Below are 17,199 nucleotides of genomic sequence, written 5' to 3' on the forward strand. Positions count from 1 at the left end.
TAGTCTTCAGTGGAAGAACTATGCAGTGCAACACTGAACTACAAAGAATGAAAAGAAATGACCATTGTAATAGTTAGCCTTTAAATTTTAGTAGTTATTTAAAATTTAAAGGCTATCTTTCATCACTGTTAAATAATACCACAAAGGCCTCTTTTGAAGCGGAGTGTTTGGGAGGGATCTTGAGTATGGGAAGCTGGTGTAACTCTTTTTTGCTGACATAAATTCTGCTGGGTTGCTAAGTCACATGATCAAGCTGAATGGTGTAAAGATCCACAATAAGTCGATCCTGCCTGGTCCTGCCCCCACCACTCCCCCAGGATGCCCATTTCCAGGACGTATGCTGGTGTAAATTCTGTTGGTCCTTCTGGCTGAGCTGAAGAGCCACCACATCCTAACTAACTCATTGAAATGGAGCTGGGGTTAGGCTTCCATCCTTTGCATTCTCAAATGTTGAGTAAATTCAAGAGCTGAAAGAACAATGGGAGTTTCTCATGCTGAAGATCATTTTTTAAAATCAAAACTTCGGTCAACATAAACTAAGAACAACTTCATTCAAAATGTTGCTTTTTCTATTGTGTTTTAACACCCCATGTAAGGTAGGGGTGGAGATATGGTCATGTGTCTAGTTCAGCAAAGAAGGGTACAGCAGCTTCTGCTTCACAGTGCTGCATTCTCTTTGGCTAAACACTTGTTTCTAGCCTCATGTTGTCACTTTGCATTTGAACCCAGAAAGGAGAACGGAGGCTGTTGCAGAACAGCTTCATTATAATTTCCCATCTAGCTGAAGAATAATGATTCCTTTCTTTATTAAGAATTGTGGATGAGACAAAAGTAGTCCCACATGTTGATAGGTTGCCTGAGCATTTTGGCACAAGAGCATAGTGTGCTAAAGATAATGCTGCCATCAGTGGACAATCCCTGCTCCAGAGACCTTGTAATTGAAAGATGTTTGTGAACAAACACAGGTAACCTAGCTAAAATGGTGATTTATTTTGGAATTATAACTATTTTTCATTCTTGTTAATAAGGTCAATATTGTGCTGTGTAGTTGTGTTTTCCAAAGTCAGAAGTACCAGGACAAAGCTTCTAATGAGACTTTTCTTTTGTAGCCTTTGTATAGTACCAGTCACTCTTCTACTTTCAAATTGCTCTCAGGCTGATGTTGATGTGATCATTGACTTGCGACATAAAACAACAAGGTAATATTCTAAAGCTAAATTTTATATTAATGAAGAAATCAAATTTAGATACTCGCCTCTAGACAACATACCGTAAATAAAAGGGAAACCACCTCTCTGTATATGAACCACTTACAGTGGTACCTCTACTTACGAATAACTCTACTTACGAATGGAGCTCCGTCCGCCATCTTGGATGCGGTTTAGATAGGATTTTTTCTACCGGTACTTACGAATTTTTAGATAGGGTTGCTTCGACTTACAATTTTTTTCTACTTACGAATGTGCGTTCGGAACGCATTAAATTCATAAGTAGAGGTACCACTGTACTTCTAAAGGTTTATTGAAGGCAGTGGAAAAGTTACAAATGATGAAGGAGAAATGTTATCTAAAATTTCAGCTCAACAGTTTCAAATCTCTACTCACTTGCAAAGCTTCCTGGGTGATATTGTTGCAAGCAGTATCTTTCAGCCAGTATCTCGCATCACAAATTTAGGATAAAAAGAGTTGGGAATCATGTTTGCAGCCCAGACCTTGGAGGGGAGGATAACAGTGTAACAAATTAGTAGGTAACTAAGTACTTCACATGTTTTCCCAATTTATAATTTTGTGTTATGTAGGGGTGATTCAGAGGATTCCTTGTTAGATCCTACTCTGAAATATTATTGTGAGGAAAGTCAATCCAGTTTGTTGACTCTGACATTCATAATCTGTTGGGGGAAATGTGTCTGGATTTATTCCTCATATTATTCCTTTGGTTCTCTAACATGCACACACACAGTGACACCAGTTCAGTTCTAGAATGTGTTCCCACATATTGGACACCATTGATGTTTCAGGACTTAGCAATTATAAATGTGTACTGTTGCAAAATTCAACCACAAAACTGGGAAAGCAACACTGGCAGGAAAAGGGGAGGAGGGAACTCCCAAGTGCTTAAAATGAGATTTATTCCAAGCCCAACACACATTGGAATAAATCTTTCCTTGGAGGGTCTCTTGCATTTAAGAATTGCTGCTAAAACATGTCTCTGAGTAAGAATTTGTTCTGAAACATGTTGGGCATAAATATTATTTCTTCCCCTTCTATTTGCCAGGAGGTGAAGGGACCAGTGGCCATGATCTTAGTTTTTTTGATGTTGAGCTTCAGACCTTATTTTGCGCTCTCCTCTTCCACACTCATTAAAAGGTTCTTTAATTCCTCCTCATTTTCTGCCATCAAGGCTGTGTCATCAGCATATCTGAGGTTGTTGATATTCCTTCCGGCAATCTTAATTCCGGTTTGGGATTCATCCAGTCCAGTCTTTCGCATGATGAGTTCTGCATATAAGTTAAATAAGCAGGGAGACAATATACAGCCTTGTCATACTCCTTTCCCAATTTTGAACCAATCAGTTATTCCATATCCAGTTCTAACTGTAACTTCTTGTCCCACATAGAGATTTCTCAGAAGACAGATGAGGTGATCAGGCACTCCCATTTCTTTAAGAACTTGCAATAGTTTGCTGTGGTCAACACAGTCAAATGCTTTTGCGTAGTCAATGAAGCAGAAGTAGATGTTTTTCTGGAACTCTCTAGCTTTCTCCGTAATCCAGCGCATGTTTGCAATTTGGTCTCTGGTTCCTCTGCCCCTTTGAAATCCAGCTTGCACTTCTGGGAGTTCTCGGTCCACATACTGCTTAAGCTTGCCTTGTAGAATTTTAAGCATAACCTTGCTAGTGTGTGAAATGAGCGCAATTGTGCAGTAGTTGGAGCATTCTTTGGCACTGCCCTCCTTTGGGATTGGGATGTAGACTGATCTTCTGCAATTCTCTGGCCACTGCTGAGTTTTCCAAACTTGCTGGCATATTGAGTGTAGCACCTTGACAGCATCATCTTTTAAAATTTTAAATAGTTCAGCTGGAATAGCATCACTTCCACTGGCCTTGTTATTAGCAGTGCTTTCTAAGGCCCATTTGCCTTCACTCTCCAGGATGTCTGGCTCAAGGTCAGCAACCACACTACCTGGGGTGTACAATACCTCCATATCTTTCTGGTATAATTCCTCTGTGTATTCTGGCCACCTCTTCTTGATGTCTTCTGCTTCTGTTAGGTCCTTTCCACTTTTGTTTTTTATTATGGTAATCTTTGTATGAAATGTTCCTTTCATATCTCCACTTTTCTTGAACAAATCTCTGGTTTTCCCCATTCTATTGTTTTCCTCTATTTCTTTGCATTGCTCGTTTAAGAAGGCCCTCTTGTCTCTCCTTGCTATTTTTTTTTAAAATCTGCATTCAATTTCCTGTATCTTTCACTATCTCCCTTACATTTTGCTTACCTTCTCTCCCCCACCATTTGTAAGGCCTCATTGGATAGCGACTTTGCTTTCTTGGATTTCCTTTTCATTGGGATGTTTTTCGTTGCTGCCTCCTGTATAATGTTACGAGCCTCCATCCATAGTTCTTCAGGCACTCTGTCCACCAAATCTAAATCCTTAAACCTGTTCCTCACTTCCACTGTGTATTCATAAGGGATTTGATTTAGATTGTGTCTTACTGGCCCAGTGGATTTTCCTACTTTCTTCAGTTTAAGCTGGAATTTTGCTACAAGAAGCTGGTGATCTGAGCCATAGTCCGCTCCAGGTCTTGTTTTTTGCTGACTGTATAGAGCTTCTCCATCTTTGGCTGCAGAGAATATACTCAATCTGATTTCAATGCTGCCCATCTGGTGATGTCCATGTGTAGAGGCATCTCTTGTGTTGTTGGAAAAGAGTGTTTGTGATGACCAGCTTGTTCTCTCGACAGAACTCTTATTAGCCTTTGCCTTGCTTCGTTTTGAACTCCAAGGCCAAACTTGCCAGTTGTTCCTTCTATTTCTTGATTCCCTACTTTAGCATTCCAATCCCCTATAATGAGAAGAACACCCTTCTTTGGTGTCATTTCTAGAAGGTGTTGTAAGTCTTCATAGAATTGATCAGTTTCACTTTCTTCAGCACCGGTAGTTGGTGCAAACTTCCAGACTAGATTATTGCAATTCACTCTATGTGGGACTACTCCTGAAAACTACTCAGAAATTTCAATATTGCTTTTTTAACTGCTATAACCTGCCCTGGAACGTTGTGGTGAAAGGTGGGTAAGAATTGAAATAGTAATAATAGGCTGTAAACTTTGGAATGCATTAAACTGAAATTCCTTGTACAGTGGAACCTCAGTTTACTCCTACCTTTGTCTATGAACGCCTCCGTTTACGAACGCCGCAGACCCGGAAGTGTTTACATCTGGGTTCCACGGCGTCAGATGCGTAGATTGCTTCTGCGCAGATTGTGCATGTGTAGAAGCGATCTGCGCAGCGTGTGCATGCGCAGAAGTGCTCTATCGGCACTACGCGCAGAAGTGTGCCTTTGGGGAGCAAATGCCTCCGTTTACGAATGCCTCCGTGGAACGGATTGTGTTTGTAAACTGAGGTTCCACTGTAGTGTGAATAAATAAGCAAAAAGCTAGTATAAATATGACTGGTTTTATTATATTTTTTATATGGCATTCAATTTCATTGTACTATGTACAATGTCAATAAAGTATCTATTCTATTCTATTATTCTATTCTATTCTATCCCAGTATGCTTTGATTAAATTACTGGATCACTGTCACTTTGGCTAAGTTACTCATAGGTTTATACTAAGACTATGGGGCATAAGCCGAAGAATCTGACATGTTTTCTCTTTTCCAGTCCAGAAACACTTGAAATCCATGGTTCATTTACTTGGCTTGGGCAAACACAATACAAGCTTCAGCTGAAAAGCCAGGAAGTATCCAGCCTGCAGTTAAAGGCCTGTTTCGTTCACACGGGAGTTTATAATCTTGGAACCCCACGAGTTTTTGCCAAGCTTTCGGACCAGGTTACTTTGTTTGAAACAAGTCAGCAGAACTCGATGCCAGCACTGATCATCATTGGCAATGTTTGACTTGCTGCAGGTTTTTTTAAACCAAAAGGAAAAGAAGTGTTTGAGTACTGTTACTTACTTCATTACTTTTAACCTGCAACCTTGGCATATGAACTGTTAAAATAGTGTAGATAAAATTCCAAACTATTACAACTACTTGTCTCCTTCTGTTTCATAATGCCTGGTACATTAGACTGGACAGAACATTTATTTTTAAAAAAGTATTCCATAAATTAAGTGGAAATACACAACATTACTGGTGATATCCAATGTTAGTCATGCTCAGAACAAACCCAATGAAATCAATTGACTTAATTTCTGTGGGTCTACTCCATGTAACTTAATTGGGTATCATCCTCCTGGTAACAGAATTGGAAACGGCTATATACCTTAGACCCTGTCAAATGCAGCCATACTGCTGTTAAAACCTGTGTTAATATTTGTGGCTGCATTAGGAAGCAATTTAGGACACAGACCCCTGCTGGCATTTTTATTTGTTTGTTTGTTCATGAACCATCTTTTCATAACATCATTTCTGTGAAGTTCAGTAAGATACAAAAATAAATCCTACCCAGTTTTTCATTTTCCACTTTAAAAAAAGTGAAATTGGGGCTTCTTTCATATTCTGATAGCCAGTCCTCTTTGCAAACTGCATATAACTCCACTTAATATCCTTTAAAAACAGAAAACCCCAGTTTAGATATGTTCTCATTCATCTCAGTACAAAATGCACTATTTCACAACCATTGAAGTTTGTCATGTAAACACATCCACTTTATTATGTAACTATAACAATTCAGATGATCTGTTTAAATTACCAGTTAATTAAGCTTTTCGAGAAATGTATTATATTTATAACAAATGTGCTGTAAATAGAATAAAATGTGCACCATATTCACTGTATTGATTTATTTCATAATGTTTCTGAAATGATGACAGAAATTAAGTAGATGCCTGTTAATGGTTTGTTCTGGACCGTTGTCTTGCCGCAGTAATAAACCAGATGAGAGCCAAGAAATTGAAGCTCAGTCCAGATTAAGATTGAGACACGAGACACTGTTAGTAGGTGGTACCCTAGGATGGGAGGTGGCTTGCTCTTGATGGGGTTACACTCCCTCTGGAGGAAAGGGCATGTAGTCTGGGGATCCTTCTGGATCCACTGGTGTCACTTGAAGTGCAGATGGCCTCGGTGGTGCGGAGTGCCTTCCACCAGCTTTGTCTGGTGGCCCAGCTGCACCAGTATCTGGACAGGGATAGCCTAACTTCTATCTTTTTTGTTTCGGTAACCTCTAGGTTACATTACTGCTTCACATTATATGTGGGGCTACCTCTGAAGAATGTTTGGCAGCCTCAACTGGTGCAGAATTTGGTGGCCAGGTTGCTCACCAGAACAAGACGGTCTGAGCATATAACACTGATCCTGGTCCAACTGCACTGACTGCAAGTTTCTGGGCACAATTAAAAATGCTGGGTTTTGACCTATAAAGCCTTAAGTGGCTCAGGACTGCAATACCTCAAGGACCACCTCTCCCCATATGAACTGACCTGGACCCTGTGATCATCATAGAGGCCCTCCATGAGAGTTCTAGAGGGTAGCAACATGAGAACATCCATTTTCTGTGGTGGCTGCCTGATCTCCCCAGGGAGGCTTGCCTTGCGCCTTCACTGCATATCTTTAAGTGCCGGGCAAAAATGTTTCTCTAACCAGGCCTTTGGCTGATTACACATTCTATAGCCTTTTAAATGTGTTTGTGGGATGGGATGTTATTGGTTTCTTTGGGCCTTTTTATGTATTTTGTGTTTTCATTTTGTATATGTTGTGAATTACCCTTTGATCTTTGGATGAAGGGCAGCATACAAGTTTAATAAATAATAATAGTGGCTTGATTGTGAGCTACCAGGCCCCCACCCAGATCTTGTTCTGACACCATTTTTAAGGTCACCTTTGACTGACACTTGCCTTTCAGGATGGTGATATGAATTGCTGCAATAACGCTTAGGACATGAGTGGGGAACCTTCAGATGTTGCTGGACCACAACTCTCATTATCCCTCATCATTTCCTATAGTGGCTGAGCTGTTGGAAGTTTAATGCCAAAAACAGGTGGAGGCCAGAGGTTCCCCACTCTTGCTATAGAATTTTCAAAGTTCTTTACATAACTACTCATAATTATCTATAATGGGCAAGAGACTAAAGGGAGGGGGGTTTCCTGGGGATCCCAAAGTAGAATCTCAAGGTAGGGGCAGTTCTGTAGGTTTTGGCCATGTCTACTTCTCCTTCAGCTTCCACAGGCCAGCACTTTTCCAGTAAGGAAGCTAACCCACCTTGTAGTTTCCATGAATTGTCTGTTGAGTTGACTTACACAATCTGCTCAGAGACATTGTGAGTTGAAGAGAGATGTGCAAAACAACTACTTGATTTGATCTTAATGCTCCATAGTGTTAGATAAGTAGCAAAGTTATCCAACAGAACAGCAAGATAGCCACTGTGAGTTAATTTGCCACTACTACTTGCCCTGGCAGGAAACTTGCGATTTAATTTACACGTCCTTCATCCTCTTACTTTCAGTTTTGTTCCCTCGATCACCCAGAGCAATTTTTACTTCCTTTACTTGCACTTGAGTACAGTTGACTTGCAACTTGTGCACATTTAACTTGTGGGATCATAGCTTTAAGCACTTGGTAGCCAACCAGCTGAAACTGAGCACATTAATCGCACCCAAGGCAGAAAGCTTGTATGTTTTAAAGTAGGGTTGTAATTTTTTTCTTGATTTTATTGTCTTATCTTTTTGTAAACCACTTTGAAGGGTTTTTTTTGCAATCAAGCAGTGTATAAATCAAACATGAACAGAATGCATATGCATTTTGGATAATGTGTGATCATGGATTAAAATCTCAGCACAGGAAATGCAGCAGGTGCGCAATAAACGGGAATGTGAACACCTCCTGGGCAACAATTCCTTCACCAGGGAAGCAAAACTAAACTAAACTAAACTAAACTAAACTAAACTAAACTAAACTAAATGCCCCTTTCAAAATGAGCCAGAAGTACAAATTGGGCATTCCCTTCTCTGTTTGAGTTTAGAGGAAAATTAGAGTGACACACACACACCAAAACACTGCTTCAAAGTGAACCAGAAACTACCTTCAACATTGTCTCAAGAAGGGACTTTCAAGATTAATTTGAAGCCAGTTTTGAGTCTTCAGTCATGCAGGTGTAACTGTTTCTGTAAGGCACTTGAGAATCAGAGTTCTGACTTTGTGAGCTGCAGTGCACTTCTGATCCAGGATGTTATGAACACATCTGCCCCAAGTATAGAAACGCAGCATGAGTTTGGAAGCAGTCAGACAGCTGTGAGCAGTTCCCCTCCCGCTCCGCCTGACACAGAATAGAATGTAGATAAGGTGTCAGGAGAGAGTGGGAGGGAGATAAGTCCGCCCCTCAAGCAATAAATCCCCTGAGCCAAAGGAGTAGATGTATGGGAAAGGTATTAGACAAGAAACAGAACAAGAAGCGTAAGGGTCATATGTTCAGGATATTCTGTAGAAGCAGGAAGCACTCCTTAGAAGGGTCAACTGACTCATATGGCACAGCTGCTCGGTTAAACGTCGGAGGGTAATTGTTTGTATTGCAATGAATCTTCAAGCTAATTACAACTTGTGTGCTGTGTTATCAAGACAACAGCCTGGGCTCCTGACACAGGATACCCAACCCCTACACACACATACACACAGAGAGAGCACTCTCTTATCTCCCTACAAATCATTTCCAATATAAATATCTATCTCTAAATCAAATCCAACATTTTTCTCATCCAATTTTCAAAATACTGAGAAGTTTGCACTTTTTAAAAAATAATGGGGCAAGAAGAGAGTAACATGGGCTGCTTGCTTAGTATTTCAGCCTTCAAGGTAGCATACCATGTAGCATCAGAGTGCATTAGAGAGCTTCCCCCCCCAAAAAAATCCAAAGCCCATGTGACAACTGTTTCCACCCATACTGGAAAAAAAACCAACCCCCCCCCACAAACCTAACACAGGTTACTGTGCAGTAAGATTACTGCCTATGAAGCACTATTCTGCGCATATTTGGATAGGGAAGAAAGAAAGAAAGAAAGAAAGAAAGAAAGAAAGAAAGAAAGAAAAAATGAAATGTGAAAAACAGTTTTCTTGAGTCTGTGCCCTTCCCCCCTGTTCCCCCTCCTTCCATGGATGCATAAGAACAGTGCATTACTCTCTCCCACTGTGGATTTGGAGCTGTGGGTTTGCTCAGTGCATGTACTTCTACTGCTAAAGTCAGAGAACCATCCACAAAGCACTTTCTTTTGACAACTTGTATTTATTAAACTCATACATTTTTAAAGCATCCCTTATCCATAAATATTGGTTTGCAAACCAAATGGTATTTCCTTTCAGTGCTGTTGAGAATTAACCTACTCCTCCTCAGAGTATGACATTACAAGACTAAAATATTATGCCCAAACTGTTTTCATTCTTGCATTTTCCTTCATTAATTTAGGAAAGTAGTATACCATCAAAATGGAGCCAAATATGAGAACCAGAAAACTAATAAGTGTTTTACCAACATTGATCTGAGACTTTGGGAGGGCACCATGTACATACACACTGAAAACTGTTGTTAGGTCACAGTAGCTATATTGTGTATCTACAACAATGGCTTTGAAGACATATATGCCATTGTACTGTGGAAATAATATTCTGTTATTCTCATTCATATTTAGAACTTCATACGGCCTGGAAGCTGATGGCGGAGTCCCCTTTTCTTTGGCAATCTTACAATTTTCATAAATCAATCTGTTCCACATATCACTTGGCTCTCTTCCAGGATCCTCTTCTATCAGATCGATCCAGTTCTGCGCTTTTACCCTACACTCAGCTTCTACTTCATCCAGGAGATATTTATAATTATGCATTCCATGTATTTCATACAGTACAAAATCAGCAGAAACATATTCTATGAATTCATCATTGTCCCACAATTCAAGAATGGGAAGCCATGGGCTGTCATAGTACAACAGAATAGGACATCTCCAAAGGTCATAACGATAGGTAATGTTAAGGTTTGGCTGTACCAATTTTTTTCTTGCACGGAACTGTGGGTCATATACCTCTCGATCAATTGAATAAACAAAATTATTCTGCAGCACGATATCCTGAAAGAGACCTCTGTTGCATGCTGTTGTACTCTCAGAAATTTTGATACGTTTCTTAGGTGAACAGCCCACTACAATAAGGGCTGTCAATGGATGCATGTCAATACAGAATATGGCTTTGTTGTAGATGTCCACAGTGACTGTGGATATCCTGCTTGAGTAAAGAGTATCCTGAAACTCGCTGTGAGACATGCCCGAGAAAGCCTGTTGAAGCAGCCTAATATGTAGCCTGTATTTAGTGTTTCCGTCAAAGGTAAAGCCATCCTGATCAATATCTGCTTGAAATGCCAGCGCATGGGGATTGCTCACAGTTACATATGGATAGGTCCCACTGCCCGGCTTGGGCACGAATGTGACATTAAAATGAAGTTCCTGCTTCATATCAATGTAATATATTTTGTTATGGAAATCACCACTGAGGATCTCTACAGGACAGGGCTCCAGGGGTGGCCGTAAAGTCATGAGTGTGTCCTGAATGTTAATAATGCATTTCTGAAAATGATACAATTCAGAATCCGTGCTTGGAATAGGGCTCACAAAAACAAGCTCCCCAATATTCTCAAACATCATCGCCTCACAAGGGTCCGTGGGTTTGGCCGTGGTTTTATCAGCAATGTGTACCATCACTGTTGATTCCATGTCCAGCGTTCCATAGAAAAGTTTATGGCTCCTGGTGAGTGCTGCAATCTCATTTTTGTTGGCAGCTACATTACAAAGGCCTTTGTCACGCAAAGGTAATGTCACATTAACATATGTATCAGTGGGATGCACTGTTATCAGATCTACATTCAGGCCATGGTTGAAAGAGAACACGAAAGAGTCTTTTGTCCAAAGGAGAATAAAACCTCTCAGGCCAGGGGGAATTATGCCAAAAACAGATTCAGCTACATAGAGTTTCAGGTCGAATTTTGCACCTTGGTCTCGATGGTCTAAGTTTATATCTGTATATGTGAAATAAGCTTCCCCATCACCATCTGTTTTATTGAGGACAACTCCAAGTTGTGCCAAGGAAATAAAGTTGTAGACACCAATCAGTGCATTTTCGTAACTGGCAGGGCTTGTTTTTAAAAATCTGTATCCCCCATCTTTGGAGGTGAAGACATCAGTGGATTGAGCAGGATTTCCAGTTGAATAAGCAATAATGAAATTGCTGGTATCGTAACAATTGATGTCGTTCAAAGAATAACAGCAGTCCATGTTTGTGATATCTGTAATGGGGCTATCGATTCCAGTTGACACTTTCCAGGTTTTCCATGTGCTATAGAAATACAAATAGACCTTTTCATTTATTACGAAAAGCACTCGATTATTTTGCACAAAAAGAGCACTAGTGACTTCAGCTGGTGGGCTTTCCAATAGAGCTGGAATGGCCAGTGGCAAAAGACTGCTCTGAAAATTATCCTGGCTGAGGAAAACCTTTTCCCCAAGGTATAAGGCTGGAGGAGTCTGTCCTCCAAAGTAGAATGTCTCACATGGGTGTGGTATTAGAAGAGGGTCCTTATATTTGTATGAGAGAATAGTGCCTTGTGATACCATACTTGAATTGAAGGAGATGCTTGATATAATCAGTAGCTGATGAGTGCATGGCCAAGGATCACCCCTATCCAGACACAACAAAAAAATCGCTAATATGATTACAGAACAGCTTGGCTTCCGCAGTGCTGATTTCTGAATCATTCTCCTAAGCCAACCACGCAATGCATGGACAGATGTGTTCAGTGTGAATGCTGTTACCTGTAGTGCTTTTAAACGTCCGTTTTGCTCCAGATTCTAATTCAGTTATTCTGAATTCCAAGTGTATTTCAAGAGGCAGTTGGCTGTTAGATGGGGGAGGGGTACCTGAGGAGATGATGATTCTCAATATAGCTTCTGTGCTGCAGATGGCGCTTATAAGTGGTCCATGTTTCACAAGCATACAGTAGGTTGGTAGTACAATAGCTTTGTAAACAAGCATTTTTGTTTCCCTGCGAATGACCCAGTCCTCAAACACTCTCCACTTCAATCGGGAGAAAACTGCACTCGCAGAGCTCAGGTGATGCTGGATTTCAGCATCAATGTCAGCCCTTGTGGAAAGATAATTGCCCAGGTAGGAGAAGTGGTTGACGCTTTCCAACATTACATCATTGAGTTGGATTTGTGTTGCTGCAGAGGGTTTATTTGTGGTTGGTTCAGCACTTTGGTTTCTTGGATGTTGAGCGATAGGCCAAGCTTTCCATAAGCTTCCGCGAAGTTATTTAGGATGGTTTGATACTAGTGTAGCAGGGGCCCAAAGGGCCCAAATTAAGATGATAATGTAAATCCCTATAAATCCTGGAATATGCTTATATTAGTGAATTATGGTAACCTGTTGCTTTAAGAAACTGATTATCTAGCAAGATGCCGTTCTTTTACTAGAACAGAAGGTCAGCTAACACGCAAATCACAAAAATATAATTCATAAGTGAGAACACAAATTGTTACATGGTACATGTTACACATGTTCCCAACACGCATATTATATCACAATGTAACATATTATTGAGAATCAAAGGCCTAGTTAGCAATCCTTATTGCGCATGCGTATTAGAGTAGGTAATGACATTCGTATTAAATATGAAATGAGATAATGATGAATATTAAATATTAAATGATGCAATGCTTTATGTGCTTGGTTAAATCAAAATCCTTTGTCTGAAATGTTATAAATTCCTATGCCCAACGTTGGGCGGGGTTGCAGTTTTGCGAAAAGATTCGACTGTAACGTTATTGCTTTGCAATAAACAAAATGGACTCCTAACTCCTCTTGTCTCTGAGTTTTATTGGCCAACTCAGAAGATAAGCCATTTTTTTTTGTCTTACAACACTAGGACTATGTGTACTTTAGCCAGTGGCAGGTCAGAGACATTAACCTTTATCTTACTCCATTATTGGGCTCCAGCCTTTCCTATTCTGATTAGATTGTTACTTTAAAAGACAACTGTTCTATTAAGTTGCTCAGTGGTTGCTTCTCCTATCTCCTTTCAGATGGTCCTTAAGAGTCGTTTGGAAGCAATTCCACTTAATAGGATCTTTAAGGGCCTGAGTGTTCATTTTGCGCCTTGGTTTCCTTCCTTGAAGCCTGCATTGAGGTATAATCTTGATAGCGATCGTGGAACATATTAATCAGTGATCTGTCCAGCAGTCGCCAGTCATCGTCATATCTCTGGTAAGGAGCACATCGTGGCGATCTTCAGCTCAGACAGCTTAGAGCAGTGTTTCTCAACCTTTTTTGGGCCACGGCACACTTGTTCCGTGAAAAAAATCACGAGGCACACCACCATTAAAAAAGTTAAAAAATGTAACTATGTGCCGCCCTAAATTATAATTATGACTGTAAGAAACACTTGCCAAATATTGCTTTCCGGCGGGTTAGTGTTGTGTATTGGCGGCCGCCAGGCTCGTTTGCACTGAGTTTTGGGAAAGAGGAGGAGAAATATTGCTTTCCAGTGGGTCAGTGTTGATTATTGGCGGCCGCCAGGCACGTGACAATGCAAATCGCCCTTCTCGTCGCCGCACGTCGCGGCACACCAGCCAGCGTCTCGCGGCACACTAGTGTGCCGCGGAACAGCAGTTGAGAAACGCTGGCTTAGAGTCTTAGACATACAGTGGTACCTTGGTTTACAACCATAATCCATTCCGGAGGTCAGGTTGTAAACCAAAATAGGTTGTAACCCAAGGCGCGCTTTCACCAATGGGACCCCCCCCCCAATGGGTTGTAATAATAATTAAAAAGGGTTGTAATTCAAAAAAAAAGGGACACACACTTCCAGGTTTGACGTGGTTGTAATCCAAAATGGTTGCAAACCAAGGTACCTCTGTAGTCTAAGAGGTGCTAGTAGTTCAACTGTGGGTGCCTCCATGATATTTTAAATTAATTTTTTTGTCGAAAGAGTGTGTTAGTAATAACAAGGTAGTGTGCTGCACATATAGTCAAAAGTAAGATTCTGTTCTGGTTGCTGTTGCCAATTCCTTCTTTCCCAATAGATCGAAATCTCACCCAACTCTTGCATTAAATTAACCCAGGAGGATTATTTTATCCTCCTTAGGCTTATCTGATAGGATGGCATCCAGCTGATAATATTTTTCCCCCTTAATGTTTTCATTGGCATCCAGTGTTGGTGCATAAGCTCTTAAAATAGTGGCCTGTTGGTTTTTGGTGAGTTTTATTTGAAGGGTTGAAAGTTGCTCATTAATGCCAGTAGGGACTTCTGACAGGAGCTTTACAATATCATTTTTGATAGCAAAGCCTACCCCATGTATTTGACGTTCTTGTTCAGGTAGACCTTTACAGAATAATGTGTAGACCTCCTTCTTCTTTCAGTTGTCCCTCTCCTGTTCTTCGAGTTTCTTGAAGTGCTGCAATATCAATGTTAAAACGTCACAACTCTCTTGCAATGATGGCAGTCCTGCATTTGGGGTGCTCATTATCTTTGTTATCTAGCGAAGTCCATATATTCCATGCTCCAAAGTTCAATTGTCTTTTACGACCGCTAGGTGGTGACCCCACTGGGTACGGTAATCCAGTCAGGGGGAAAAGTGAGGCAGACTATGTTTAGGGCACCTTTTATAGCCCCTCCCCCTTTTGGGGTTAGTAGAGTGGATTCTAAATAGGACTGCTCAGTTGTGGATACAGCTGCCGAGCTACTCAACTGCCTCATTGAGTCAGAATGACTGAATCTGTATTCACTGCCCATGAGCCGGTTCATGATTAGGGGCTTCCAGATTTCACGGTCCTGCCTCCGTTACCATTTGCTGATTGTCATGGGACTTTTTTGGGTTTGGGATGGGCATGAATTTATGTGTGTAGATCAGTGCACGCTGACCAACACAGTCTTCTCAGTAAGGCTCTGTCCCGATGGCATGAGTATCACAACGACCAGTAGATTCTTATCTGCTGCAGCCTTCATCCACCTTCACAGCCGTTGTAACATACCGTTTGTTATCTACTGCCTGTTCTGCCGTTGAGAACTTCTTGTATCGTTCTTTGTCTAGCTCCTCCCCTTTGACCTTACCACCTTAGGTGAGCCTGCTGGGAGTACGAGACTCACGATGGCTTCGCTCACAAGCGTCATGATCCAGCGAGTGAGTGATGATCCTGCCCCAGCCTTATCCTACTCAACTTGGGTGCTTTGAACTCCCATTTTCTCTGTGGTTAAAACATATAATATTGTAAGCAAACAAAAATAAAGATTCTTGTAAACTGACACCTGCTTTGTAGTAAGCATGACAGGAGGGGGCTGCAGAGATGCATAATCAAAGATGAAGAGGAGGAACAGGCTAAAGGAAGGCATGTGGAGGAGGCTCAGCATACACAATCTGCCTAAAAACAAGTTACAGCCATTCTTATGCTGGGCCCCTTGGCTGGCTTCAGAATTGGGAGAAAGAACTGATCAGTCCCTGGGCCCTTGCAGGTGAAGGGCGGGGAGAGAGGTGGGTGGGTACACATATTCAGTACTTTTAAAATGTGGAAAAAGTTGTACACCACAGTACAATAATGTTTTTCTTTTGAAAAATTGAGGAATATACATATAAAGGCAGAGCGGAGAGCTTGTGATGTTTTGTCTGCCTGCCCCAATGCTATGTAGAGAAATTAACAGAAGGTAGGGCACAAGAATGGAGGAGGAGGAGGAGGGCTTTCAGCTTTAGCCCTGGCTAATTGCCAGCAAGATGCAGCCACATCTGAAACACAAATACTGCCTCCATTCAGTAAAAGAAAAGAGAAACTTGCACAGAGTTTGTTGGATGGAGAGAAAAACAGAGAGAGAAGGAACAGGGGAGAGAGTGAACTTCTCTTCCCCTCCCATATAGGCAAGTCCTTCCCTGAAGATCTATATGGGAAAAGGACAACTCAGTTGTCTTCAAATTAGCCCCAGATAAGTTTCAGACTCTGTTAATTGTAATTAATGTGAGCATGGTGAAGGATGCTGTTCAGTTTTATTTTAAAAGAAAGCGGAGGCTAAAAAGTTATTTAGAAAGTGACAAGTGGATTAATGTGTGTGTATGTGGGGGGTGTATGACTGCTAGGAAATGGTAAAGATGCGTCTTTAGGCAAAGCTTCTGAAAGTCAACACTTTCCGTATATTTCGGCGTATAAGACGATGGCATATAAGATGACCCCCAACTTTTCCAGTTAAAATATAGAGTTTGGGATATACTTGCTGTATAAGAAATACGCCCCGGCGTATAAGACGACCCCCGACTTTTGAGAAGATTTCCCTGGGTTAAAAAGTAGTCTTATACGCAGGAATATACAGTAACTGTGATTTTATGGGGATAGTACTTCACAGCCATTTTGGTTCCTTTGCATGGTAAGGTAAAGGGACCCCTGACCATTAGGTCCAGTCGTGACCGACTCTGGGGTTGCGCGCTCATCTCGCATTATTGGCAGAGGGAGCCGGTGTATAGCTTCCAGGTCATGTGGCCAGCATGACCAAGCCGTTTCTGGCAAACCAGAGCAGCACATGGAAACGCCGTTTACCTTCCCGCTATAGCGGTTCCTATTTATCTACTTGCATTTTGATGTGCTTTAGAACTGCTAGGTTGGCAGGAGCTGGGACCAAGCAAGGGGAGCTCACCCTGTCACAGGGATTCGAACCACCGACCTTCTGATCAGCAAGCTGTAGGCTCAGTGGTTTAGCCCACAGCGCCACCTGGGTCCCTAGTCCTTTGCATGGTATCCTTTGTGAAATATGAACCGCCGAGTTTCTCAAAGCCATCCAAGTCACTCTTTCCAACGACGCAGCTGGTGGCGGGGGCGGGAAGCCCTAGCAACCTGCACTCTGACCTGGTCCACGGTTAGGTTAGCGCCGTGTTAGTCGCGGTGCCATATAACAGCCCCTAGAGGGCGATGGTGTCATAGGAAGTCTGCAATTACCACCGATGTTTTATTGTTGCATTAGCGCACACTACTA

At 41.4% G+C, this 17,199-nt stretch overlaps 2 protein-coding genes across 6 annotated transcripts in view; one reads left to right on the top strand and one right to left on the bottom strand.

Annotated features, from left to right (window-relative positions):
- TRAPPC8 (trafficking protein particle complex subunit 8) overlaps window positions 1-7,944 on the top strand; it is a 52,523-nt gene extending 44,579 nt beyond the window's left edge. For all 5 annotated transcript variants that reach the window (XM_035125149.2, XM_035125150.2, XM_035125147.2 and 2 more), the window contains 2 exons: window positions 1,110-1,199; window positions 4,884-7,944. In XM_035125149.2, coding sequence (XP_034981040.1) covers window positions 1,110-1,199; window positions 4,884-5,118 — 325 coding nt within the window. In that variant the 3' untranslated portion in view covers window positions 5,119-7,944. The remainder of the gene's footprint in view (window positions 1-1,109; window positions 1,200-4,883) is intronic.
- Window positions 7,945-9,568: 1,624 nt separating this feature from the next.
- On the bottom strand, window positions 9,569-11,947 carry CATSPERD (cation channel sperm associated auxiliary subunit delta). Its single transcript, XM_035125565.2, has one exon. The coding sequence runs from the start codon at window positions 11,945-11,947 to the stop codon at window positions 9,569-9,571; it is 2,379 nt and encodes a 792-aa protein (XP_034981456.1).
- Between the last annotated feature and the right edge of the window lie 5,252 nt (window positions 11,948-17,199).

This window comes from Zootoca vivipara, chromosome 8 (assembly GCF_963506605.1).
Source record: "Zootoca vivipara chromosome 8, rZooViv1.1, whole genome shotgun sequence".
Lineage (NCBI taxonomy): Eukaryota > Metazoa > Chordata > Lepidosauria > Squamata > Lacertidae > Zootoca > Zootoca vivipara.